Source organism: Fringilla coelebs (genome assembly GCF_963513975.1).
Source record: "Fringilla coelebs genome assembly, chromosome: 2".
NCBI classification, from domain to species: Eukaryota; Metazoa; Chordata; class Aves; order Passeriformes; family Fringillidae; genus Fringilla; species Fringilla coelebs.
The window spans coordinates 25,180,790-25,207,125 of NC_140029.1; the positions used below are offsets into that span (position 1 = coordinate 25,180,790).

The window sequence follows — 26,336 nt, forward strand, 5'->3', positions numbered from 1 at the left end:
GGTTACTGATCAACCTGGGTCACTAAAAGTTCAGGTTGTCTGTCTCATACTTTGCAGACCGCATGGCTGCTTTCAGCAGTGCTTCTGAAGCTGAAAGACATAAATATCTTGTGCTTGGGTTTGGTCCAGGTAACACCAGGTAACACCAGCAGGTCTGTTTGACCACAGCTTATGTATAACAAAGGGCAGTAAAGGAAAATGTTATCTGTCTTCACCCCTTCAAAATATTAATTGAAACACTGACATTTTACTGCCAGTTAGGCTACAAGCTTTTATGAGTTAATAACAACACTCTTTCTTGAAATACCCAGGGGTCTAGAGCAGAAATTACAGCTGTTTAGAGCTTTAAAAAATGTTTCAGCTTTTTCATGCATATAATCTTAAGTTTCTCCTGGGTGACACTGCATTTTGATTCACTGTGTAGATTAAGCAGGTGCCGTAGGAGCTGAGGTGAACATCAGATGGTAGTTTCACCAGCTCTGTTGTGTTTTAAAGAAAATAATAATGGAATGCTGCTATAAAATCACAGGATCACACATGCCAACTAGACCACAGCACTAAGTGCCATATCTGGTCTTTCCTGAACCACCTCCAGGGATGGTGATTACACCACCTTCTTGAGGAGCCCACTCCAAAGTCTAACCATTCTTTCTGTGATGAAATTCTTCCTGATGTACAACCTACACCTCCCCAAGCCCAGTGTAAGACTGTGTCCTCTTGTCCTGTCACTGGTAACCCGGGAGAAGAGGCTGACCCTTATGTGACTACAGCCTCCTTTCAGGTAGTTGTAAAGTGATAAGGTCTCTTGAGCCTCCTTTTCTCCAGGTTAAACAATGCCAGCTTCCTCACCTGCTCCTCACAGGACTAGTGTTTTAGACCAGCTTTGTTTCCTTTCTCTGGACTTGCTCCAGCACCTTCAAGAGTCCTTTATGGACTGAGGAGCCCAAAACTGGACACAGGACTTGAAGTGTGGCCTCACCAGTGGAGTATAGGGCAACTGCTGTGTATAGGGGGAAATGATGTATCTGAGCAAAAACCAGCACCTTAGAAGCAAATCACAATTGCAAATGAGGAGTTTTCTCAGAAGCACCTGGCGAGATGAGGGATGAGAAGAGCATGAAACAATAAATGTTAAAATCCTGGGAGTTTATAAGAGCTGCCAATTAAAGGACCGAGACGATGGCCCCAAAGCGCCGGACTCTGACTGGACCAGGCTCTCCAAGCTCTCCCCTCCCGGGCCGAGCCGGGCCCTAACACACAGCACCGCGCGGGGAGGCGCGGAGCGGTGCCAGGAGGGCGCGCCCGCCCGCGGAGCCCTGCCCGGCCCCGCCGGCGCGGAGCGGAGGCGGAAGCCGCGCCGATGAGTTGTGCGCGCTGGGCAGCGGGTGTGCGGAGCCCCGCGCTGTGCCGAGGTAAGAGCGGAGCGGCCCTGCCTTGTCCCCGCGAGGATGTGGGGACGGGGCGCTGCCGTCGCCCTGGCCACACTGGCCGTGGCCCTCTGGCTGCGGCGTGACGAAGGTACAAACCTCCGAGCGCCGGCCCGGGCGGGAGGCGGGGCCGGGTGGGCGCCGGGCGCTGCCGTAGCCCGCGGGCGGTCGGGCCGGTGCGTGCTCCCCACGGAAGGAAAGGTCGCCGGGCCGGGCAGCCCCGCTGAGGGGGAGGCGGTGGCGGCCTCGTGACGCTCCTGCCGGAGAGCAAAACCAAAGCGAAGGGGCGGCAGCGGGGCCCAGCACGATGCAGCCCACCCCCGCCCGCCGCGGGGGCCGGCCGGGCCGCTCACCTGCTCCGCGGAGGGACGGCCGGGGGCGGGGGAAGCGCTCACAGACCCGACCCCCAGCACCGCCGCAGGGTCTGCCAAGGGCAGCGGCTGCCGGGCCCCCGCGGGCCTGCGGGCGGCGCCGGCTGCGGCGCGGCTGTTGTGGCGGCCTGCAGGGGCAGCGCTGCCGCGCGTGTGTGCGCCGGTGCGGGGTGCGGGGGGGAGCCCGCCCGCCCCGGGCTCGGTGACACGGCGGCCGGGGCGCAGCGATGTCGCTGCCCGCGCTGGCGCGGCGCGGCCCGGCACGGCGGTGCGCGGGGGTGAGGTAGGCGCCGAGCGGAGCCGCAGCGCCCTGTATGTGTGGGTGTGTGTGTGTTTAGGGATCGCGCTCCACTGCGGCGGGGAGGGAGGGAGGAGAAGGAAGGGAGGGAGGCAGGCGCACTGTGATGAGCAGAGCCTCCAAGTCCAGCCAGCGCTGTCGTCCTGTCGCTCCCAGCGGAGCCCGGGGCGGGGGAGCGGCAGCGCAAGAATGACTGCCTGAGAAGAGGGGGGAGGAGAGGACCGCGGCTCTGCGCCGGGTGCCTGCTTGTTTATTTTTTATTTATCATCATCGTTTTCGGAGGGGGCGAGTCAAGGGGAAGAGGCTTTTTTCCTTTTTCTTTTTTTTTTTTTTTTTTTTTGCCACCTCACTACCCCTCTTGTTGCAGGTGCCCGCAGCTCAAAGCGGCGCCTGGAAAGTTTTGTTTGCGTGCGTGAGGGCTGCGAGCGGCGGCGGCCCGGGATGCGGGTCCCGGGGCCCGGCTCTCCGCCGCTTCCCACCGCACCGCGGCTGCCGGGGCTGGCGTAGGCGCCCCCTGGGAGAGCCGCGTGCGGGCATTAAACCCCCTCCCTCCTCCCCGCCGCCCTCCTCCGCCCCCTCCGTCCCTCCCTCTCTCCCTCCCTCCCTCCCTCCTTCCCTCTCCCCGGTGCGCGGCCATTGCAGTGACCCCGGCCGGCCAAGGATGATTACGAACACGCGGGGCTTCCTGTGGTCGGATCTGGAGACGCGGGCGCTGCTGGAGATCTGGGGCGAGGCGGACGTGCAGTCGGCGCTGGACGGCAACTTTCGGAACAGCCATGTGTACCGGGACGTGGCGTGCCGCCTGGCCGAGCTGGGCTTCGAGCGCACCCCCGAGCAGTGCCGCATCCGCATCAAGGGCCTCAAGCGGCAGTACTACCAGGCCCGGGACGGGCTGAAGAAGAACGGGCACGCCCGCAAGATATGCAAGTACTACGACGAGATGGACCGGATCCTCAGCTGCCGGGGGGGGCCCGACGGCACCCCCGAGCCGCTGGCCCCGCCGCCCGACGGCGCCCAGCCGCCCGCGGGGCCGCTCGCCGCGCCGCCCACGCCGGGCACACCGCACAACAGCCGCTCGCTGGACGCCGAACTGGACGAGGACCCCGGGCCGGAGTCCCCCCGGGACAACTTCACCGAGGATTCCGGCGAGTGCTCTTCCTACGCCGACCACCCCATCAAGGTGGAGTGCCCGTCCTTCGCCATCCCCGTGCCGCCGGGTGACGGTGAGTAGCCTGCGGGCTCCCGGCGCCGGGTGTCCTCCCCTCACCCCGCGGGCTCTCGCAAGCGACTGCCTGCGCTTCTCCGCAGCTAGCGCTCTTCTAAGTGGCTTTTTCCTTCTCCTGCTGCCTCCTGCCCCGTCCTTCGCGCTCCGAAACCCGCCCGTGCTTCCCCCCACTCTTGCACCTTGCACGTCTCCGCGAACTGGGGAGCGGGCTGCTGCGGGTGCTGGAAATGCTGCATACCGGGGAGGGGGAGATGCTGCAGACAGGGACCCTAGTGAGTTTTTGTCGGTATTTGTCAATGGAAGACTAGCGCAGAGATTATCGAGACAAAGTGTCAGGTAGCATTGTACAAGAAAATAAGCATCCTTCTCGCTGGAGCGTTCTCCCGTTCCCTGCAGACTGAGTGCAGTTTTGCTAATCGGTATTAAAACGATGATGACGATAATACCTGAAAAATCTCCTTATTGTTGCAGCTGGGCCAGAAGGCTAGGGGAAAGCTTTTGCATAATAAATTGCAGGGGTTGTTTTAGAAACACTGTTTCTAACTTTACCGGTGTTGCGGACAGAAACAGCACTTTGTTAAAGCCTGTCCTTTCCCTCTGCGTTCTTTACCCTCCACATTTGTATTGTGGAGCAGCGGGGGAAATGTTGCTTGTTTGTTTTCAATCTAGATTAATGCAGGGTTTTTAATACAAACATGAACTTGTCTTCGGAAGTTGACATGACTTAAGAGTCAGCCAATTGGTTGACGTTTAAGCAACCTTCTTTTTACATTTAAACCCCATCAAAGAGTTGTTTGCACTAATGTTCTTTTGAAATGCAAATCTAGAATGCCAACAGACTGAAACTCAATTTAGATTAATGTAATTATCTGCAATAGACAAATGAGGCTATACTATTTAATAACCTTCACTTAAAACCTTTTTAGAAGATGAAAAAGACTCCTATTGTTGAAGTTTAGTACTACAGCAATTAAAAAATGGCTCTGTGATTTTTGTGTTACCCTTGCAACTTGGTAGAAGTTTGTGGGTTTGCTTTGGTACTCTGAAAGAAGTACTATTTATGTCACATAAATACAGCTTGCATTGAGAAAGTGTAACCTAATGCTTTGTGAAACATTAGGTCACCTCTTGTAGGGAGATTTTTTTGCTGCTTTCTTCTTAGAAAATTGTTTTCCATCAGAAAAATAATAGATTATTTCCTTGCTTTAGGCTTTAAAGAAGTCAGTGCTCCAACTATTACCCCACCTCTCAATCAGCCCAAAAGGTCAAAAAAACGCCATACGAATTTGACATTGGATAAAATGATGGAAAAATTCCTGCAGCAGAGCATGGATACAGATGAGAAATTCTACAGATTCGAAGAGCAGAGGCTCAAAATTGAGGACAAGCGTCGGGAAGCTGAGCATGCTCGAGAACTCCAAATGTTACAGATGTTGGGACAGATGTTGGCTGGAATTTCTTCTTCGGTATCACAAAGGTCACAATCTATACCAACAAGTCCCCCTCGGAGAGCGAACCATCGTTCGTATGCGGATAACTTTAATTATAATGCTATGGCAACCACACTTTCTCCACCGATAGGTACTTCCTTCTACAGCATAAATAAAAGCTAGGGTACTTGATAAAACTTCTGTGTGAAAGCACTGGTAGTAAGCAGCTTTTGAAAATAAAAGCTAATTGGAATTATTTAATACTGTGGTGAAGGTGTTTGTCTGATGTCAAATGAAATTAAATCATTATTCGTACTATTGTACTGATTATTTAATACAGGTACATTAGTTATAACAAATTTTCATGAGCAAAATTATACCTTTTGGACCCTGTAAGCCTTGGGAACTTCCTTCCACATTCATGTCTGTGTACAGTGAAGTGAGGAGGAGTTATATATGTAAAAGGCAAGTAGGAGAGTTGCTGGAAGCAATCTGGAAACATTAGTTACTCTGTAGCAGAAATATTGCCGTTGTTCTGCTTGAAGTTACCAAGCATAACCCAGTATATGAAGTTAAGGCTGTGCATGTGTTTTTTCAGGGCTGGGAAAAGAGTGGACTGAAGTCAGATGTTAAGGTCTAGCTTCTTTAAAATAAATTTCTTTACAATAAAATTCTGAATCTTATAAATTAAATATTGTAGCAGATGTAATAGAAGATGAAAATATTTGCTTATGGTTTTTTTTACACCAGCTCTATAAATTCTATGGGCATCTGAATTTATTTTAAAGAAAAAGGCAAGGCAGTATCTCAAGAATTGGTATTTATGCACAAACTTCCTTCTGTATCTCATGTGTGGGCCAGAAGCTGATGGTAGCAATCATTAACAAACTTCTTGGGATCTGTGGGCCTGTGCCATTTATGTTTATCATGGTCTTTTTGTACCTGGAGGTAGACTGCATGGGCAGGAGGAAATCAGGGATATTCCATCAGTGCTGGAACTAGAGTCAGATTGGGGCTTAGTGATTAGCCTGCCATGCGGAAATGCAAAGTCTTATTCTGTTCTAATTCTGAGTTTCACACTGCTTGGAGAAAAAAAGGTGTAGTTCGAAAAGAGGAAAAAACCAAAAAAAAAAGGAAGCAGCCAGCATCAGTGTTGAATAATAATTGACCGTAAGGGGCATTCCCTGAGTCCTGAGAAGTCCTTTCAGTTGTGTGTTAGTTATTGTTTCCATGTAAAATGTATGGCAGACTGGGTGCTTAGGCCTGTTGAGGGTTTAGGCTGGCAGATCTGGTTGTGTTCCTTGAGTGGATAGCTGGTGTGTAGGATTTCCTGGTGGCAGCAGACTTTTGCAGATAATTTATGGGATATGAATGGATACAGTGTTTCAAATGTTCTCACTTTTAAAATTCATGAAAGCTGGTGTGCTTTAGAAATTCCCATAGGAAATTATTTACGGTTCTAGACTGGGGTGAAGGTACCTCCAAGGCCTTACCATTACTTCTGAAAGTTTTTTCCTGAAAAGCATACTTTTGTGTAGCAACCTGAAAATGAGGTTCAATTTTTCTTGTTGGATTTCATCATATAGGTGTTCAGGCATATTGCGCTATGCAAAAATGCATTTTATTTATTTAACTGTAGCAAGAGCAATTGGAGATTCAAATCTTGTAATTGGCAAGGGTGTAAAAAAGTGTTTATGCTAAAATGTGAGCATAATGCTTCAGGCAACACATCTTTTAAGGAATTAAGATTTAATTTGTTAAGAGCTGAATATGCCATAGTGATTCTGTAGGTAGAGTACGGCTATATTAAGAATGGCTTTTTGCATAATTCTCTGCTTTCTCTCCATTTATTACGTAGTAATTTTATATTCACACATGAACAAGAACCAGCAGGAAATAAACACAAGGCCTTCTTAGCAACACTGCAGTTTAAGGGTTCCAAGCTACATAATATTCTTGTGTGGTTGAAAACCAGGAAGTGTGTGAAGTGTGATTTAAAGAAAATAATCTGCCCTGTTTTCAGAGGAGATGAGGATTTTGTTCTCTGTGTCACTGCAATGCTATTTTGGCTGTAATCCAAAACAGGTTGTGGGTTTTTTCTTTTATTTTCATTCCTTTCCTTTTTTTACCCCCCTTTTTTATTATTTCTCAGTAAGACTGGGATGCCTGTATTCAAAAGCAAAAGATCGGCCAAGAGTATTTGTCATTATTGAAGTCTAAAGCATACTATTACTGAAGATTAGCATGTCTGGTTTAGATTCTTTGAAAGAGAGAGAAAAAGATGTATTTTGCTGATAGCACACAGATTTGGAATTTTCTTGTTTACTACATTTTTTTCCCCTTATTATGCCCAGTACTTCTGGAACAGAAATTTTCTTTTTTTTTTTTTTCCTTCTTTTTTCCTCCCCTCTATATTTTTATTTTGGAGTTGGGGGTTAGGGTTATTGAGTTGTGTACAACTGAAAATAAGGAGTATCATGGGAGTTATTTTCTACGTAATTATACATGTGTAGCAGTTCCCTGAAAGCTTTTTAGAAGATCTGTACAAAAGAAAGTAAGCATGGCTATGGTCTAGGGCACCAATATTAGCATTCAAATAAGCCACTCCTCTGAGCAAAATTTTACAGGTAATGAGGAGCTTTTAAGAACTTGCTCTTTTAGTGTATTTGCTGCAGTTTATAGTTAACACATTGTTGATAGAAATAGTGATCTTCACATTTTCCCCATGTTAGGTAAATGTTTTAATTCTTTCTCTAGTTGTAATTGTTGAAGTAATTTTTTCTTCTAAATTTTTGTAGCCTTTTGAAAGAGTCATTTGATACATAGCCTACTGAGTGTGCAGTTGTTTTAGGATGTGGATTGCCGTGTAGCTTTGCATCAGAGATCTGGAGATGTATTATAGCTAAAAATGATCTTTGTGTGATATTTGTGATGTTTGCATCTAGTGTGTTGGATTATAGTTTTGCAGAAAGACTTTCACTATGCTTTGTAACCGCCTACCAAAATAAAAAAGCAGTGAGATAGGCCCTGATTCTGCTAAGAGGTGGAAGTCTTTAAGGGGAAACGAAATATAAGGTAGGGTGTACATTTAAAATTTGGTTTCAGTTGCTTTGTGCTTGCTCTGTGGATGTGTTTAGTCCTTACTAAGTGTTCGTGTTTCAGTTGAGCTTAATTATAGAACTGATTTCAGGCTGAACTAAGAAGGTATTTCTAGTTAAAACATGTTCACATAACTATTCTGGGTTGTTGCTTCTTTCTGTACCTGAGCCCTGAATTAGGACTGTGAGCAGTCAGTGAGAATATTCTCTTCATCAGACCCTGAATGCATTTTTATAATCATCACCTTCCCTAGTTACTCACTGTTCTAAAGGCCTTTAAGTGACAAAGCGTTTGGATTTTAGAAATATGTCACTTTGTGTATCTTTGTGTGTTTTTATCAGTATACATGAGTGCTTAAAAGAAATGCTTGGCAGTAGTTTAAGGAAGAACATTCTTTGAAGTAACGCTTATTTTCTTCTTTTCAGTTATAGAGAGGTCTTTTTCACTGCACAGAACACACACTCTGAAGGATATGGAGAATATTTTTCAGCTGGTGCGCAATGTTATCCCTCCTCTGACAGGGAAAAAGCATAAAGGTCAAGATGGTCGTATAGGCATTGTTGGAGGATGTCGAGAGTAAGTTAAATAGAAATTTGATTTTTGCTTCTGATAAAGCTTCAGAATTTCATAACTGCTTGGAGAAGCCATTTAAACTCACCTTACACTTAAACCACAGTTTTCCAGAGAGCTTTAGGACTCCATCATCATGAGCATGCCTACTTAGGAAAGAACATGGTACCTTGCAGATGTGTTGCAAAATTTTTATACTGAATGTTATGGGAACTTAAAATGCTGTTTGTGTCTACCTTCTCTGTCTTTTTTGACCACCAAACTCTCTGCTTTCAGTGTTAGTCTTTTCCCATTGCATGGTGAGGTTTTAGAATAAGTAGACTGGAGTTAAGACAGTGGCACATCTGGTTTTTTGCCTTCTTGGGAACTGTGTCTCTTAATTTTCTTATGCTATGTTTTCTTGTGGGCTTTTTATTTTGATAAATATTGGTGTTTAGTAGATTCTGCCAATACCTTGCTTTATGTACTGGAGTAATGGAAATATCCTATTTCAGGGGAGAAAAGATATATTGCATAAATCAGTTAAACGCTGTACTGACCTAGAACCAATATTGGCCACAATACTTTGAATGAGCCACCACACCTTCATTCTTTTAATTTTCCCCTTTTGAAAGAGAGATGACATCTTTCTCCTGTAAGAGAGATCTACTGTTGGACATCTGCTGTTAATAAACATTACATAAAGAGCAAAAAGGTGCTGTCTTGTAGCTGGGTCAAATAGCCTGGAGTTAGAAGTTAATGGTCATAGGGTCTTACCTCTCGGTTGAAGTAAGCACTTTTGGAGGGTGATTGTGTTCATATCTCTCTCTTCAGTCTTTGTATAAAGAGAATTTAGGGCAACTGGAATCACAGTTTAGGCACTTTAGTTAAGCATCTAAAGGCAGATGGGATTGATCCAGGTCACAGATTGCATATTTAACTTGCAAGCAGTTTTTGGCTCTTGTTTTGTTTGTCTCTGAAGTTTCACCTCTGTTACTTGAGAAAATTTTGCTGGTTTATGGCATGATCTGTGACATCTTCTATGAAAGATCATTATCTAATCTCATTACTGTGGTTCCTAACCTAAGTTTTATTTCATTTTAGATACACTGGAGCACCATATTTTGCTGCAATTACAGCTCTCAAAGTGGTACGTGTTCTTCTATACAAGTCCAAAATGAACTTTTCATAATTTCTGTTGCCTAGGTGTCATTTTTAAAATAGCATTCATTCTATAGTGCACATGAACTTTGAGCTCTAGAAGGTCTTCTCTTAAGCAAAGAAAATCCTTAGTTCAGAATTTGTAAAAATACTTTGTAAATGTGTCCTTACTGTGTTTCATTCACCATGTTTCCTTTCTCTTTGTGAGATGAAGTTAGAAATATGTCCAAAATTTGACAATTTCAGGGACTTGGATGGGAAATTTCAAGACTTGATGAAATATTTTCTCCAAAAGTGAACAATAAAATAACCTTAGATTATTGTTTAGAGTTATGTTTTTGTGCTACAGTGACTTCTTCAGAAATTTTTTCTGGACCTGATAACTGTGTTGGATGAAATAACTCTCCTTCAAAATTTAAAACTTTAGACTAGTAAAATTTTTACATGTGGTAAGTTTAAAGATTGTGGGTGGAATTCCATGTAATTTCTAATAGCACATTTTATTTGCATTCTAATCTTCAGCAGAAGTATTTTCTAAGATTTTTTTTCTAGAAGCATGGAATTATTTTATTGACATATTAAATGGCTAAACAGACTACATAAATACAGGGAGATTGTTCAAATGTAAACAAGTCATGCTTACATAATACATCTGATTTTCAGAATCTGTATATAGTGTGTCAGTACTTTCAGTTCATTGTGTATGTTTTTCCTTTTGAAGATTTCTCTCAATATGTAGGTAACCATCCCAGATATTTCCAGCCACTTCTCTCAGGATGCAAACCCTCAAAGATTTGAAACTGAGATGATGTTATTTAACCATGTTATTATAAAATCACAAGGCCACTCAGCTTTCTATCTACTATGTGCAAGTCCAGTGGCAATACTAGGAGGTTCCTTTCTGAAGTCACTTGATTTCAGACAATTACATCTTCACATAAACAGTCAGAGTAGCTTGAAATGCTCAATGTATAGTGGTAAAGCAGAGAAGACACTTCCTTGATACTGGGAAATTTCAATATGCATGACCAATACAAGATCACTGGTCTGGTCACTGCTTACATAATATTATGTGTGTTCTGATTTTTTGAGTTGGTAGCAGAAGCTTGAGCCTCAACTCTTCAGCTTTAATGTTTGTTTAACATTGGGTGTGTTGCCAAAATTGTGCCAGCCTTTTTTGTGCAGGAATTTCACCCATTGAGTAAAAATGGTAGGACTAGAAATGTATTCATGGGTCACCATAGCTATATTTTGCAAGTATGTTGCAGTAGTATTATGGCTTTCTTAAGTAGTTTTACTTACGTTCACCTGTGTTCTTTTGTACATGAGACATTGTAGTCTTTGCTCATCTACAGATGAGAAATAATTCTTAAGTGAATAAAAATTTGAGATTTGTGTTTTCACTCATTCTGTTAGTGAGAAACAGAAAAAAAAATTATATTGGAAGTTAGATACAAAAAGAACAGAACATTTCATACTAGTCTATGCCAAAATAGAAGAAACATTATACAATTTGTTTAAACTATCGAGAAGAAAGAATTCAGTCAAATTATTAGTTGAGTAATCTTTGGAATGATAAAGTTATTATCAAGTCATAAATTTGACAATACTGTTTGCAAATTTTCTTTTTTAGGGTGCAGATTTATCCCATGTGTTTTGTACCAAAGATGCAGCAACGGTAATCAAATCATATAGTCCAGAGCTGATTGTTCATCCAGTTCTGTAAGTGATTTACGGTTTGTTTAAATGAGCTAGTCAGGCTTACTAGTTTTAATATTTCAGTCTAATAATTGATTAGTTTGTCTTATTTATTTTGCTGAGTTACTGGATGGATGAGCTGGAGATCACAAAAACTCCAGGCTTTGTCCTTTCATTATGACCTTAAATATCCTTTCATTGGATATTTAATATGGGTCAGTCAGCTGTGAATTTCTTTTCATGACTGTCAAAGTACAAGTTTTAAAAAGCAGAGATCTTTCTGCTTCTTTCTGACCTGTTTTGTGGTTGTAATGCATTTAGCAGTGAACAGTAGCAAGATCTAGAGCTACAAATTAGTGCAAGTCAGCGTTTTGCAATCTGCATTTGAAAGGCAAATAGTGTGTGTTCTCTTGCTTCTTCAGCCCTAATAGTATTCAATAGTAGTGTGTCTGTTTTCCTCTCACTACTGTGTATATAGACACCTAGGTAAAGTTACAAGGCAAGAAAGATGCTAATTCTCCTTTTTCTTCATGAGTATGTTGTTTGAAATGCACCTGTTTTTGGAAATAAATAGATGTTCCAAAATTATATAAAATAAGGGTTTAATTAACAAGAAGAGGAAAAGTTTAATAAGTGACTGTCCTCTAATTGGGAAAATCAGTGTCTATGTGTGTGTGCTTCTCCGAATTTTTGTTCTGAAATGTGTTACTGATCTATGAACTTTCATAGGATAAATTTTTTTCAATTAGGTGTTATGATGGTTTGCAATGAGCACTGCAAATTGGAATTAAGATGTGTGCCTAAAGTATATGCCTCTGAGCTTCACTCTCACCAGTACATGTCAAAGTCTGTTGGTGTACATAGCAAAGTGTGATGAGGGTAGGAAAAGCATGATTTAAAACATGTTTGTCAGATATTGCTGTCAGGAAGGATTTATGACAGTAGAAGTATTTTGGTGTCTGAGAACAAGAATGTGGTCTTCCTTATGGGGATGCCTGCGTTTGGAAGTTGTAAGTTTATTGCATTCTGAACGTGGGTTTCATTCCTGTCACTGGAGACAGAGGTGCTTAGAAGGAAGGCAGCTAAACAGGGTTGTATTTTGTTGGCTGCTTTTTCCCCCACTCCCCAAAGGTAGAAGAAACCCATTAGTTTATGGATTTCAGACAAAATAAAAATGATGTTTGAAAGCAAGGGAGAGATGGGTAGGGTTTTTACCAGTGTGTTTTCCTCTTCAGTCTAAAAAGCATGTCTTCAGTTGATGTTCTGTCTGATATCATATGATAGCAAATGCAGTGGAGAAGCCTAATGGCAATATTAACATTTAACTTTGGGTGTCTTGATGTGTTTCACTTGAGGTACAGCAGATGGTCATCTTGTATGGTAACGAGTTGACCTTGCCTTGGGAAAAGCTTGGTTTGTGTATGCAGTGCTTCTTGATGTCTGGTAATGGAAAATGTTAATAGGAGAAATAGAAGCAGCACAGAGGAAAAGGGAGCTAAAAATAGGGTTAACAGTAAACTTTCTGTTCATGAAGAACCAGATCAGGCCTGGTAAGTAAGAGTGATATTTTTTTACACACAGATTCTCAGTGTCTTCTGTGGAATTCAGATTTCAGCGAAAACTCTGATCTTTCTACCTGCCAAGAGAACTTTTGATTTTAAACTTCTGCTCTGTCTGTGAGTTCCTTCAGACATACACAGTATAGTTAATCTACAGATTTTCATATCCATATGTCTTTTAAGTCTGTGACTCAGTATTTAATACTTTTATTAAAACTCTGATTAATTTCACGTAGACAGCTGGGCTAATTGCATAATGCAGTGGATCTGTAAATATTGTTTACGTGACATTCAAAATGAAAAAAAAAAGCTCATGTCTGAGTGTTCAGATTTTATTTATTAAATTTTCTCATATTTTTATCGCTTCTGCTTCATTCTCAAACCGGGACAGAGAGAAAGAGAAAACAGTCTTTTCTGGTTAGAAAGGAAAAAATCTTGATTGACTCTACGGAGCCCAGGTTTTATTGAAATTTACCCTAACAGCCTATTTTTCTTGTAGGGTCCTTTGTGTTCAGTGTCACACTTTTCATATGATCCTTTCTGTGTTGTGGAGCCGTTTGAGTTGTGCGGGCACGGCCGGCTGCTCCTGATTCAGAGCCTGATCCCTTAAACAGTCTTTGTACTTCCTCCCGGCCGCGCTTCACGCATGGAGGAACCTCCGGGTAAAACCCACCAGCAGCTATGTCATTGTTTGCTTTTGTGTCTCTCCTTAAAACTCTGCTTTGTTATGATTCTCCCTGACCCTTCAGAGTAACTAGGTAGCTGTTGTCCCACTCTCTTATTATGCTAATCATAATTATGGCCCCGTGTACTCAACTCCCTGTTTGAACGGCTTGGCACTTTGCCAGGATTCAGCTGCCATTTTGTACTGCCGGGAGTCTGACATTTTATCATCTTAGCTGCCACTGCTTTCTCTGCTGCCTTCACCTCACAGGGGATCACCTGAAGAAAATGCTCTTTTCTTGCCCTCTCTGGATGCTTGGGCTCTTCTGGCTCATTAGAGCTGCTGTTGCGGATCTTTGCCAGCATGACTGGTGAAGGCATGGGAGAGCTAGAAGTTGGACTGGGGCGTTTCAGGTCTTTGGCAACTGTCTGTCACTTGAAGGATGCAGAGAATGTTATGTGAGAATGATTGAGCAGGATTGCAGAAGGAGGGTTATGAAAATGCACATCCATCTTGCAGCATTGCCAGGGCAATTCCACATGAGCTCAGATGTAGTCCATCCCAGGAATCCTTTTGGTGTGACATTCCGTGCTGGGAACACCCAGAGAGCCACTCTCTGTGGTTTTTGTTTCTTGACTTCAGTCCCTGTAAGTGAATGTGAGAGCTGGGGCTGCATGTGACAGCCTGGGATCTGGAAGAATGAAGCTTCAGCATCTGTCTCTGTGTCCTCACTACCTGAGCAAAATAATGAAAGCAGGGTGTGTAGGTGCTATGAATAGTCAGTATTATCAATAGTAGCTTTTCCTTTTTATTCAGGGATTCTATCAAATGCATTATGGCCCCTTCCACAAGGACCTGGTATTATTCAAAAATTGACCAGCTAACCAGTTCAATATTGTCAATGTCTGACTTCTTGCTTTCCCATGGAGAAGCAAAAAATGTGTATTGCAGAAGTTGGGGTCTTTTGAATAGTGGAATGTACCGAGTCTTGGTGACATCTGCTCTCCTTGGTCTTGTCATTGCTACCTCAGCTTTGTGCTGCATTTTGCTGTTCTGTCAGCTAATGTGCTCCTACTGTAAATTCTTCACAAATACAGGCAAAATAAAACCTAGCTTAGGCATTTTATTAAGTTTTATTGCAGGTGTTCTCTGTGTGGACTTTTGCTGTAGATGTTTGCACACTTCCTTCATGCATTTCTAGAGAAATGCAGCTTTTTTATATTTGCCATGTTAGTGGCCTGGCTCAGATCAGGTTGAAGAGACTTCTTGGATACCTGTGTTGAGTTAGCTTATCCTGTCCTGGTAGGCAAGTGATCACAGAGCTAAATGAGCTGTATGACCCCAGGTGGTTGTATGTTAAAAGAAGAGAGAATAAATCTATTGTGCTATTTTCCCCTTTTGCAGGGACTTTTCATAATTGTACAGAGATTTTCTTCTCTGTAGGCCAGAAAAGAGCCAGCTGCTACTGAGTAGCCCACTTGTAAGTTGGTTATCAGACAGTTTGTAGAGTCAACAATCAGTATGCTCCTTGATCTCCAGGGTTTTTTCAGAGAAGTAGAATGAGGTCATTAATTCCTTGTGCCAAAGGAGTGATGTAATTCTACATTATCCACCAAAAAAGCCACCCTTGAACAAGGCATGGATTTAGAACTGAAACCTTCCTCTTAGCTGGTTATATCTCTGGGTTTGTGTGGACTAGGAAAGATTGTCAGAATTACTTGAAGTCTTCCAGTTAATTGCAGAGTTCAGGTTTTGGGTTGCATTTTGGAAAAGATTATTCTTTTGAGTTTGATATAAGAATAATTGGGAAGAAAATACTTCTGAGGCTGGGCTGTTTGTTGAGGCCAGTTATCTTTAATGAAGAAACTCAATGAAGATCAGGGTTTCTGGAATATATTTTACCTAGTTTTATTGAATTTTGTCTATGTTTTGAGCATCTGAAAAAATCATGAAAGTGAATCATGAGTAGTTGAGGCCCTGATAAGTTACCTGAGCACTCTGAACCAGTGCCAAATCTCTTATAGAAGGCCCAGCAATAATCTTAATATTTTTGGTCTCCTGTAATTTATTATGTGGAGAGGAAATGCAAAAGCATTGATGCAATGTGGGAGGATGGTCATACCTTTTAGTTGTGTTAGCTAAGGATAGCTATTAAACACTACTTTGGTGTAATGCTGGCACTAACCTCACTTTTGGATCAGCTGCTGGAAGAAGTGCAGAGTTATTGTAACCAGGATAAGTTAGGGAATAAACAGAGACCCCTCCAACAATCAGAAAGATGTCTCACAAGTGACTTTGCTGCTTGGTCCCTATTACACCTGGAGAGAAGTTGAAGGAAAATATAAATTTGTGATCTTTCTTCCAAAGCCTCATTTAGACATCAGCCTGGCTAGGAATCACATGAGAAAGTCCAGGTTTTTTTCTTCAGTACTTAGGGGGAGATAAAGGTCAGTTTGTACATGCTGACTTAGAGAAATTATATATTAAACTCTTTCTTGTTCTGTCATGCAATGCTGTGGCCAAAACTTGCTTATGGACCTGTTTCCTGTGTCCAGCTTTCTTGGCAAAAAAACTGCTCCTTCTTTGCTGTGTGTTGCAGAGTGAATAAAAGCAGGGAGGTGTATTCACCCTGTGCTACAGTCCCTTTCCTTCCTGTTGTTGCAGAGGTCCCATGTGATTCCAGCAGAGATTTTGTCACCTCCTCAAAGTGTGAGAAGTGGCCAAAGATTTTTAGCATTGCTGCAGGGAGTGCTGCTGTCCTTGCTGCTTTCTGATATGTTAGAAAGAGATGTACTCCAGTTAGATCTGGCCAAATTTGTCTTCCTGAGTGCTTGCCATACTGCTGTGATTTGAAGCCAGGATCAAATTTCTTTGGTGTTCAATCTTTCTTGAGTTTGAATGAAGGCAGGCATCCCTGAGGTTTGTTTTTGAAGGTTTTAGGATCTCACTTTTTTTTTTTTCCCTGATGACAATAAGCAAAGCAGGTATTTAGGTTGAGACCTGTCCTGTCCTCTCATGTGTCCACAACTGACTGAAAGTACTCTAACCTTCTGGGTATTCAACTATTCTCTGTGCCTTAAGGGTTGAATGCAAGAGCTACCGATGTGATAAAAGCTTGTCACTTCATCTACTGGTTTTAACATTAAAAAAAAAAAGTGCATTATTTTTTCTAGGGGCATTTTAAATGTGTTCCTTTCTGGAGGAGATTACATTGTCATCTTCATTCTATGGCTTTTAAAGTCACAAGTTAGGTTGATTGCTGTCCATTTGAAAAATATTAGCCAGATTGTATTTATCAATTCAGTTCACAGGAAATATAATTGATCAAGATCACTTCATTGAATTCTGAAAATAGGATGTCAAGACATTTGGTTATCATTATGCTTTTTGAGAGGATTGTCATAATACATGCTGGTATTGTGATTGAGATCAAAACAGACTACAAGTCTGCTTTAAGTATTTGTATATATCTAAGTGCAGGTCATAAAATGATTGTGTTGGTAGCCCTGGTATCTTCACAAGGCTAGATAAGGTTGACCTTCAGCACTGTGGTCATGTCTGGGTGAGAAATCTCAGAAAACAGAGTCATGCAACAGCTTCTTTTCCTCTGGGGTTCACTCACAGGATGCAAGAGGCTCTGCTCTGCTTAAGAGAGGTGATCCCATTTGTGTAGTGCATTTGGGTTCATTGTTAGAGAGGCTGTTGTTAGCTCCAATGCCTCTAGTGTGTGACCACCCCATTCCTAATGTAGCAGAACATCTGATACCCAAGTGAGAGTCTGGTGTCCAAGTAGCAGCTATGGAAAACACTTTCAGTCGTTGTCATTATGAAAAAAAACCCAAAACAACAATGTGGTCAATATGGCATTTTTTTTCTAAATGTTTGCATCGGTAGGTCATTCACGCTTTTTCTGCCTTGAAGGTAGAATAGGGAGCAAGACTCTGGTATCTGCACATTAAGAGCATTCCCTTCCTATGAACTTGACACTCCTGCTTCTTCTGGATAATGGGTTGCTGTTCTTGCCACTGCTAACAGAAGAAGCCTACCAGGTTCACTTCTGGTGTCTAAATTAACTTAATGTCTGGAAAAGAAGACATGATTTGAATAGAATTAAATCCCTCTCTCGTTAAGGTCTTTATTTCTCTTTGATTTCCTTATTTAATCAAATTGTAGCTGGAAAATATGTATTGTCTATCCAGTGTTTACAGATTGTACACAGTTTAAAGATTTAAACCGCCTGTTAGGTGAAAATGACCCTTTTGTCTTCCAAACGTTTTGGGGGTGCATTTTAATATGCTAATCCTAATTTAATACTTGTATCTCCTTTTGTTCTCTGATTGCATCCAGACAGCTTCATGCCAGTGTGTTGTCTCTGCAATTGGATCTACCTGACTGAGGTGCTTGGTGAGAGACACCAGACTTGATAATAGGCTCAATGAGCTTCTCTAGAAGAAGCTGTTATTTCTAGTTCTGTTCATGGGACTAAAAGAGGCTGCCTGAAGCCTTTGGGCTTCTGAAAATTTGTACAAGAAAGATGATTTAAACATTGGCAAATACAGCCACTCTTAGAATAGAGAATTTGTTTCATTTTATGCTCAACTTTTTTTTTTTTTTTTGCATTTTTTGGGTTTGCTTTTCATTCCTTTGACCCATTCTTTCCTCACCCAAGGTTTACCACAATTGGTAACAATTAGTTTTCTGAGAGAATTACTTCAGTTCTAGAGCTACACATTGTGTCCCATCTTTGGCTCTTTTGATGTGTTGTATTACATGAAAGTTCCAAGTGTCAGCAGGTCTAACATTTGATTCACATTAATTATAAGTACCTGCAGTGTTTGGACAAACAAAACTGAAACTCTTTCATCCTCAGATCAGAAACTTTTTCCCATCTTTGAAGATAAGTCTGTAGGTTTGCTATGAAACTGCCCCCTTGGTGTGGCTTTGTCTGAATTTGCATAAACAGGCTTGTGCAGTGGTACATCTTAATGCATTTGGAGTTGTCTCAGTCATACCAAGTGTGTACAGATAACAAGCAGAATTTGAATAGTGCTCTCTCCAGTGAGGAGCCATATAGTCAATTGGGTGACAGCAGTCTTGCTTTTGTCCCATGTTCTTCTCTAGCAGGAGGTCCCACTGATTGGCATTTTCTGGTGTCCAAACCACATCTCTGATTGCTGAGGAGGTACAGCTTTGCCTAAGACCCATGTGAAGAGCTGCAGTCCTGCTGCCTCTTGTTTGTGCTGTCATTCATGCTTATCTACTATTTCTGTAGCTCCTGGTTATACCCTTGCTGACTTTGCTTCACATTTTCTTGTTTCCATGTAAAATTTGACAAGGCTGCGCCTTATCTCTTGCTCCTTTCCCTCCTCCAGAAAGCAGTGACAGAAACTGTCATTCATCCTGAATGGGGAAAGCTGCTGTGTTTAGAGCTTTCTATGATTATTTAAAGCTGTTGCTTGGTGGCTTTTATTCATTTGGTAAAAGCCAGTCTTTGAATAAACTGCAGCATAGAACAAAATTTTATTTCTTCGGAGGGTTGGGGATGGGAGTGGTGTTTCAGGTCCTAGCTGTCAAGTATCCCCCCACTCTGGGCAGTGACCAACCTAGAGCAGACTTTCAAGCAGATGGCACCTGTCAGATATCTATTACAAACAGCTCTAGAAAATGTTTAGGAACTGTGGATGATATTAGGGCAGTAGCCACCATCTTTGGTGTTTGTTGGAGATTTCTTGTTTGTTTTTTTAATGTTAGGAGCTTTTGTTTGTTTGTTTGTTTTTGGAAAGGTTTTTACATCAAGCTTTCCCTAAGATGAAGATCTACAGAACTGTGTTTTAGGACAATTTTCATTGTGCCATAGTGAAATATAGAAGAGTTGTGAAAATAAGTTAAACTTATAAAAGCTTAACTTAGTTCTTCTTTCTTTATTAGCTCTTCCCCTCAAGCCTGCCCCCAATGGCTTCTCCCAGTCTGTACTCATATCTAGAACTGGCCCAGTCCAGGTGCAGCACTTTGCACTCCTTGAGCTTCATGAGGTTAATATGGCAAAAATTACCTAAAGCCACTAATAATTTACAGAGAACATTGGTCCTCACCATTTTAGAGACTCAGTGATGTTTAATTTGAAGAATCCTTGTCTATTTTGCCAGGGAAGGTACTTTCCTCAATATATTCTGTATGCAGAGAAAAGAGGAAAAAGATAAGCATGCAAGATACTGAGCACCATACCTTGCTCCTGTCTACCCAGCAGCTTCAGGGACAGCAGATGATAAGGGTGTTGTGTCTGCCTTCCCAGGAGATCATCAGTCATCTCAGCCTCTCCTTGGCCAAGGAAAGCTGATCAGACCCCATCTCTGGTGTCCTTTTCCCTCGTGTGCCTCCCTGTAACCCCCTCTGTCTGCTTGCTTGTTAGTTTAGATCTCACTAATGGACAATTTGTGAAGTTCATTCTGTGATTGCTGATGTTAGCTTTAGGCACTTTCTTACCTGTGCAGCTTCACAGATACGACAAAAGTTACAGAAGCTCCTTCAGTTTTTCTTATTAGTTATTCTGTTGTCCTGCAGCTGTTATTTATGTGTTCATCCTGTGATAGTTCTTCAATGTGAGCAGAGATTTATTGGTTGCTTTGCAGACAAGCTAAGGTTTTGAGGAAGTGTTTGGGAGTTTGGAGGGGTATTGCTTAGTTGCTTGATTGAACAACATTGAGTTGTCATAATCTAGATTTTCATCAGAATGGCATCTGATAACATGTCACATAACACCTAGTGATTAGATGGAAGTAGCTGTTGAAGATCTGTTCATTCCCCATTTATTCCCTGATGTGCTTTGTCACTAGAATCTTTTTTTGCACACATCTGCATAATGGTACTGTAGTTCATTTTCCATGTTTACAGGTGTTACTGCTAGGATTCAGCTTCCCAGTTATTTCTATTGTGTATATTCATGGTGCAGAGTTTGTATTTTTGTATTAGGGGAAAGCCAGACTAGTTCCCAAAGTCTTTCCCTATCACCTTCCAAAAAAACTTGCTTTATTTTGGAAAATCCCAGATTTTTGTTTAATCAAAGTCCCTCTTAAAGGTTTTTACCGTCTTCTCAGAAATTGGAATACTGTTTTCTCCTGGCCTTAAGAGATTTTCTTGCTCCTCTTTATATTATTACTAGCTTTGTGCTTTAGAGTGGGGGTATTGCATTTATGATATCTCTTTTGGAAAAATATCAAGTTGGATATTATATGGCTCTGCACCTCTAAAGACATTAGTGGTTCTTGCTTACTTGATTAATTTCTGTCAAAGCTTGAAGATCACATCTCTTTTGATCAAGGGGAAGTCTCCTTCACACCTCATATCTTTCTAGAGACATGTTGGGGTTTTTTAAATACAACGCTCATTTCAGTTATTGTTTCAATGTCTTGGGCAGTGGAGGTGGTAAGTAAGAGATGTTTGAGATCAGGTTAGTAACCAGGCAGAGAAATTGGCATGATGTGACAAATGAGGTTAACTCTGTTCTCTGTGTGAGCTTAGTACACCGTGAGCATCTGAGGACCTGACACCTGTGCTGGTGCCTCCAAAGTAGTTTTTCCCAAAGACATTTTTGTCTGGTTTTGATCCACAGGCAAACAAGAACATGCATTGAATTTTTTCTGTAATGATAAACTAAATACTGCCAAGAAATATTTATTCCTCAGTACCCAGGCACAATTATCTGTACAGGCAAATTATCCAAATGACCCTTAGCAAGGATTTTGACCCATGCCAGCTCGCCTCTCCCAGCCACTTTTTCCACTGATGAGGAATTACCATGGTCCAGGAATTGTGCCTGACAGGCAGGTTGAGCTTTGTTTTGGAGCCTGAGAGTGCAGAGGCCGACTGATCTCAGAGTCAGAGAGCTTTTCTGGATGTGTTCAAACATCGTGTGTAGATTGTATCTGGTAAGAGCTAGAGGAATTTCTGCCTTTGTGCTTAATCCCATGGTCAGGAACATTCAAGGTTACCCCTGCCTGAAGAAAGCTGCTTGTTGATCATGTGTACCCTATCAGCTTTAAAATGCTACTGGTTTGATGTGCATGTGTGGACATAAACTGTGAGATAACACAACAGTCCTTCTGCTTCCAGAGCAGCTGTAGGAGCCGGATGTTGCTACGGTGTCCGTAGCTGCATAGCACAGCTATTGTGAACATCCAGTGTCCTGAAATGAAGCTGGCATGGTGCTGCTGTGAGACAGTATTTTTCTGCTGTCTTGATGTAAATAACTGTTGGATTTTAACTTTTCAGCATGGTTTTATAGCTGATTTTGCAACGTATTCATCATTATCACCATTTTTAATCTCTTGACCCTTCACATCTTGGACTGCTTCTTGATGTGACATTGCAAAGGAGTTGAACATAATGTTTGTAAGATGCTTTGAAGATGAAAACCTCCACAGTAGGTTTTTATTATTACCAGAGGCAAAGTGTGCAGGTGTGGCTTAATATTGGACTGTTTATTTCCCAAGAGATGGCTTTGTTTTGAAAAGTGCACATTATCAATTGAGTTTTAGACAAAACTATCTTATTTCAATCCTGAATATAAATAAATTGACAAACTTTTCTATGGTTAGATTATTTGCATAAGATATTTGTAGATGACCAGAGCGTTTATGATACTGCCTATGGCTCTATTCTTAGCTTATGTTTAATGAAGCTTTTTAAAATGTATTTGGCTTCTACTATCCAAAGGTATGCTGAGTCCAGACTTCCTTATATATCTAGGAGTTGCAGTGTTCTTACAACTACATGGTATATATATATTGAGATACATATTGCTCTTCAAAGATAAAATAAGTTCAGTATGTCAACAAAGAAAAGTGGTCAACATTCAGAAATTATGATGTTTTATTAGAGTTTGGTTTGCAGGCAGTTTTTCACATGTTCAACCTACCGCATTAATTAAAGACCTGCCTTTTTTTTTTTTTTTAATAGTGCTTTAGCTATTTCTTGAATCAGCTTCTATCTAAATTATAAACTGATAGGTGATGATACAGAGATAAATAAAAAGAAGAGTGAGCTGTTTAACAGTTCTCAAGCTGGTTTCCATGTGAGGTAGAGGAGGAGGGAGGGAGCTGCAGTGCTCCAATGGAAGAAGTTCAGCTTGCTGAAGCAGGGACTGCTCCAGGGACAGCAATGTCCTGCCGTGCTCACTGTCTCCCTTGCCCTTGCAGGGTCGTCACTCCCACCCAGCAGCCTTGTTTTGACAGAGCTGTTTTGTGGTGTCAGCACAGGGCACCTCTGGGCTTTCTGAGGCAGCTCTTGTCAGCGGAGGGGTCGCTGGGCTGCGGCCAGGCACCGCATCCCTGCGCCCTTGACTGGATGCCTCGCTCCCTGCAGCTGCAAAAGCTTTGGGCTGCTGCCTGGCACTTGCAGAAATCATTGTGGAATTTGCTGATTCTGCCAGACACAACCTAAACACTTGTTCCCAAGTGCTGCGTCCCATCAGGACAGCTGTTGGTTATGAAAAACATGCAGTGGCTTTCATCTGTAATAATACAGCTTTGTTGGAGTATTGCAAGCTTACAATAATCTGAGCAATTCTGTGAGGCAGTACCCCCTTGCTCAGCCTACAGGGAGCTTTATTCCCCTGTGCTTCAGTTAGGATGTTCATTTATTGTTGTCACTAATGTCAGAGATGGCGGGGGGGGGAGGCTAAATTTTCCCTCCATACTGTCAGTAAGGATTAAGTACAAATGCTGGGCAGTGCTTTCAAAATATTCTGACCTATTTACACAACAAAACTGATCAGAACAAAATAAACAGTTCTGGTCAGTGGCTGAATGCTGTATTGTGGCAGCTATATTTGGCAGTGAATTTTCTCATCATTTTTCCAATGCAGACAAAAACCAGAATGCCATAGAAATTTTAAGCATTACAAGCAGATAATGCCCACACTGAATAGCTTGTTTCTCCTGCTGCCTTTTGGGGAAAGGGGACAATTTGGCTGTAATTCAGTTGGAACAAATTCTTATGAAGCAACTGACAAAAAAGCATATGAGTAGATTTATCATTCTGCCATGTGGGGTAATAAACAATTGCATCATTTCCAGCAAACTGCAATATATACCTGCGAGATGGTGGATCTCTCTCCAAGGTATAACCTCTGCAAAGAAGCATTGAATAGGGAATTGTGACAGACTCTAAAAATTGTTGGTTTCCTGCTTGGATTTTATTTTTTTATTTTGTAACAGCTGTGGTGGATACTTGCAGTTACTTCCTCATTTTTATGTGGTATTCCCTAAAGAATGAATTGAGAGAAATTTTTCATTTTAGCTATTTGGAAAACCATTCTATGTTTCCTGGGTCACAGATTCTTGGTAGTTTGGGGGATAAAATTGCCTGACACTCAAGACAGGAAATACTTCATACTAAAATGAAGCCTTTGTAAACTTTTTTTCCCCCACTCTTCCTTGTAGTGACAGTCCCAATGCTATCCACGAGGTGGAAAAGTGGTTACCACGGCTGCACTCGGTTGTCATAGGACCTGGCTTAGGTAGAGATGAAGTTCTGCTTGAGAATGCTAAGGTAATGTGCATACTGATATTTTATCCTGTGTCTTCACATTGATTTGTATTAACCATTCTTATATTTTACATCATCACACAAATGTTCTTGTTATGGTTGCTAAATATCAAATTTAATAAAATATTGTTGACTGACAATTACAGTTTCTATCCGTGGTCTGCATTGTTACACTGTAACCTTCAGTCTGAGTTTTAGGCACCTGTATGGTTATTCTGATTTGCTTTTGTTTAGCTTGTCAAAGGCACTAATTAAGAAAGAGGTGTTGGCATATCTAGGTAAAAGGCTCTGTGTTTTCTTAGGTGCAAGGCACCAGTACTGTAAGTATATAAATATGGATTTGAGTTCATAATTTTTGACAGCTCATATCAGATGCACCAAAGAACAGGGACCTGTGTCCTCTTGCAATAAGAAATAATACTCTATAAAATGTTGCAGATTTCTACTTTGGATAAAGAGATAATCCTATTTTCTGTCAAGCCTTAGTGAAGAGCTGAAACAGGAGATTAGATAGTCTTTTACTTTAAATAATATGTACTTAGACCATCTTCCCAATGATGTTTTATATTGTTGTGAACACATCTTTGTAAGTTCGGAGTGTGTCTTTCAGTCTAATGTCAATCTAATTTTGTACAATTAATTTTTTTTTCCTGAGCAGTATTACTGAATTAATCAGTGGCACTAATAAGTGGAATTAATATAATTTGCAGAAATGTTGACAGTTACATAGTGAAATCACAATACAGAGCAAACAAGAGACTGGCGACCACGCTATCCAAGTGGTTAGAATACCTTGAAAACTATGAATGGTAGTTTTACTAGGATTTTGTTAGAGAAAGTTCCTATTGGAGTTTCTTGCTTCTTGAATTTTTTTTGGAAGCAAAATGTTTAAATTATGATACAGAGGTGCAAAAGTAATAAAGATTAGAAAATAAATAAATTTATTACAATTTATTACAACTGACAAAATCAAATTCTGTAATGACTGAGACATTTAAACATATTTTTTTTATTTTTTGAAAACATTATTTTCAGAAATATTTTTTTTTACAGAAAAAATATTTGAGACAATTCTTTTTTTTCTTGGCCAAGTTTGAAGGAGTTTTTTCCTAAAGGAGAACAACTTCAAACAAAGGAAAAGAAGAATTCATTTAGAATAGCTAAGATAAGCTTCTTTTATGTCAGAATTCTGTCCAGGGTTTATGTGCTTATCTGTACTACAGAAATATCTGGAAGATTTCTTGATTGTATTTTTTTCCTCATTGCTAAAAATAATATTGCTTTCCTAGTGAATTACAAGCATACTTTTAATTCAGTCTGGCTGTCCTGTGAAAGCCAGCTTAGAGTTAAAGAAACAAACCCAGCCAATAAAGACAAGGCATTTCGAAGTTACTTTGTGCTAAAATCTCAGGGCACATTCATATGAGCTGTGGATCTGGCACTTATTAATTTCAAGTCACATTAAAGCTCAAGTTCTTTGTCTGCACTGTAGTTGTGTAAGTGTTCATTAGTTACCCAGTGTTGAGGTTTTTAACATGCCACTGGGGACAAGTGAACTCTGGCTGCCTGTCTCAGGGAGAGTGGTGCTTCTCTGTGCTGAGGGAAAGCTGAGTCTCCCTCCTGCTTCAACAGTGAATTTTAAGTGTCAACAAAAAAACCAAGAGAAGATAGCATTGCTATTTTAAACTTTTATAGGAGGCTGGCTTGGTTTAAAGTTTTCTGGTTTCCCTTTAAGCTAACTGTGGCATGTATGAGCACCAGGCTGGGAGGTAGGTGAGTGTCTGCTTTCTGGTCAGGGTTTTGTATCAGAGTGCTAGTGATGGGGAGATAGAGCTTCCCCTCTGCCTCCTTCTGTCCCATTCAGGTTCTGAGGCATCGTGTTTTGGCGTCTCTCTAAAGCTGTTTTTATGTCAGTTCTTGTCAGTATTGTGCCAGCACATTTCCAATTAATGTGCTTCTCCAAACAGTCATGTGTTTGGGCTGCTTCTCTCTTCTGAGCATTGAGAAATTAAGAAATTAATTACTAGTGCTGTAACCTTCAATTTCTGGTATATGGCCAAGAGACAGTGTTTTGTTGTGGAATAGCTTGAGTGCTTGTTGACCAGATGGTGCATCATCTCCAGATCAAAGAATGCTTTGCTTCCTCAGCATCTTTAGTGTGTCACCTGCCTCCCTCATTCTTAACGCCTGCCCTGCTCACTGTGGCATTTGAGCTCCTTTCAACAGTCTGATTTTAAAAAACCCACCTTGTGATCAGTTTCCTTTTGATTTGATTTTTTTTTCCTTGAGCACTATGAATACATATTTACT

General features: G+C 41.6%; 1 protein-coding gene across 5 annotated transcripts in view; it reads left to right on the forward strand.

Moving 5' to 3' along the window:
- The first annotated feature begins 1,301 nt into the window (after window positions 1–1,301).
- NAXD (NAD(P)HX dehydratase) overlaps window positions 1,302–26,336 on the forward strand; it is a 50,926-nt gene continuing 25,891 nt past the window's right edge. The window contains exons 1-7 of one of the 5 annotated variants that reach the window (XM_084226074.1): window positions 1,302–1,412; window positions 2,739–3,319; window positions 4,531–4,902; window positions 8,276–8,426; window positions 9,504–9,549; window positions 11,194–11,282; window positions 23,921–24,029. In XM_084226074.1, the coding sequence (XP_084082200.1) occupies window positions 2,758–3,319; window positions 4,531–4,902; window positions 8,276–8,426; window positions 9,504–9,549; window positions 11,194–11,282; window positions 23,921–24,029 (1,329 nt within the window). In that variant the 5' untranslated portion in view covers window positions 1,302–1,412; window positions 2,739–2,757. Of the gene's footprint in view, window positions 1,519–1,600; window positions 2,111–2,738; window positions 3,320–4,530; window positions 4,903–8,275; window positions 8,427–9,503; window positions 9,550–11,193; window positions 11,283–23,920; window positions 24,030–26,336 lie in introns of those variants that run through there. The other 4 variants (XM_084226073.1, XM_084226075.1, XM_084226077.1 and 1 more) reach the window with 4 other exon arrangements.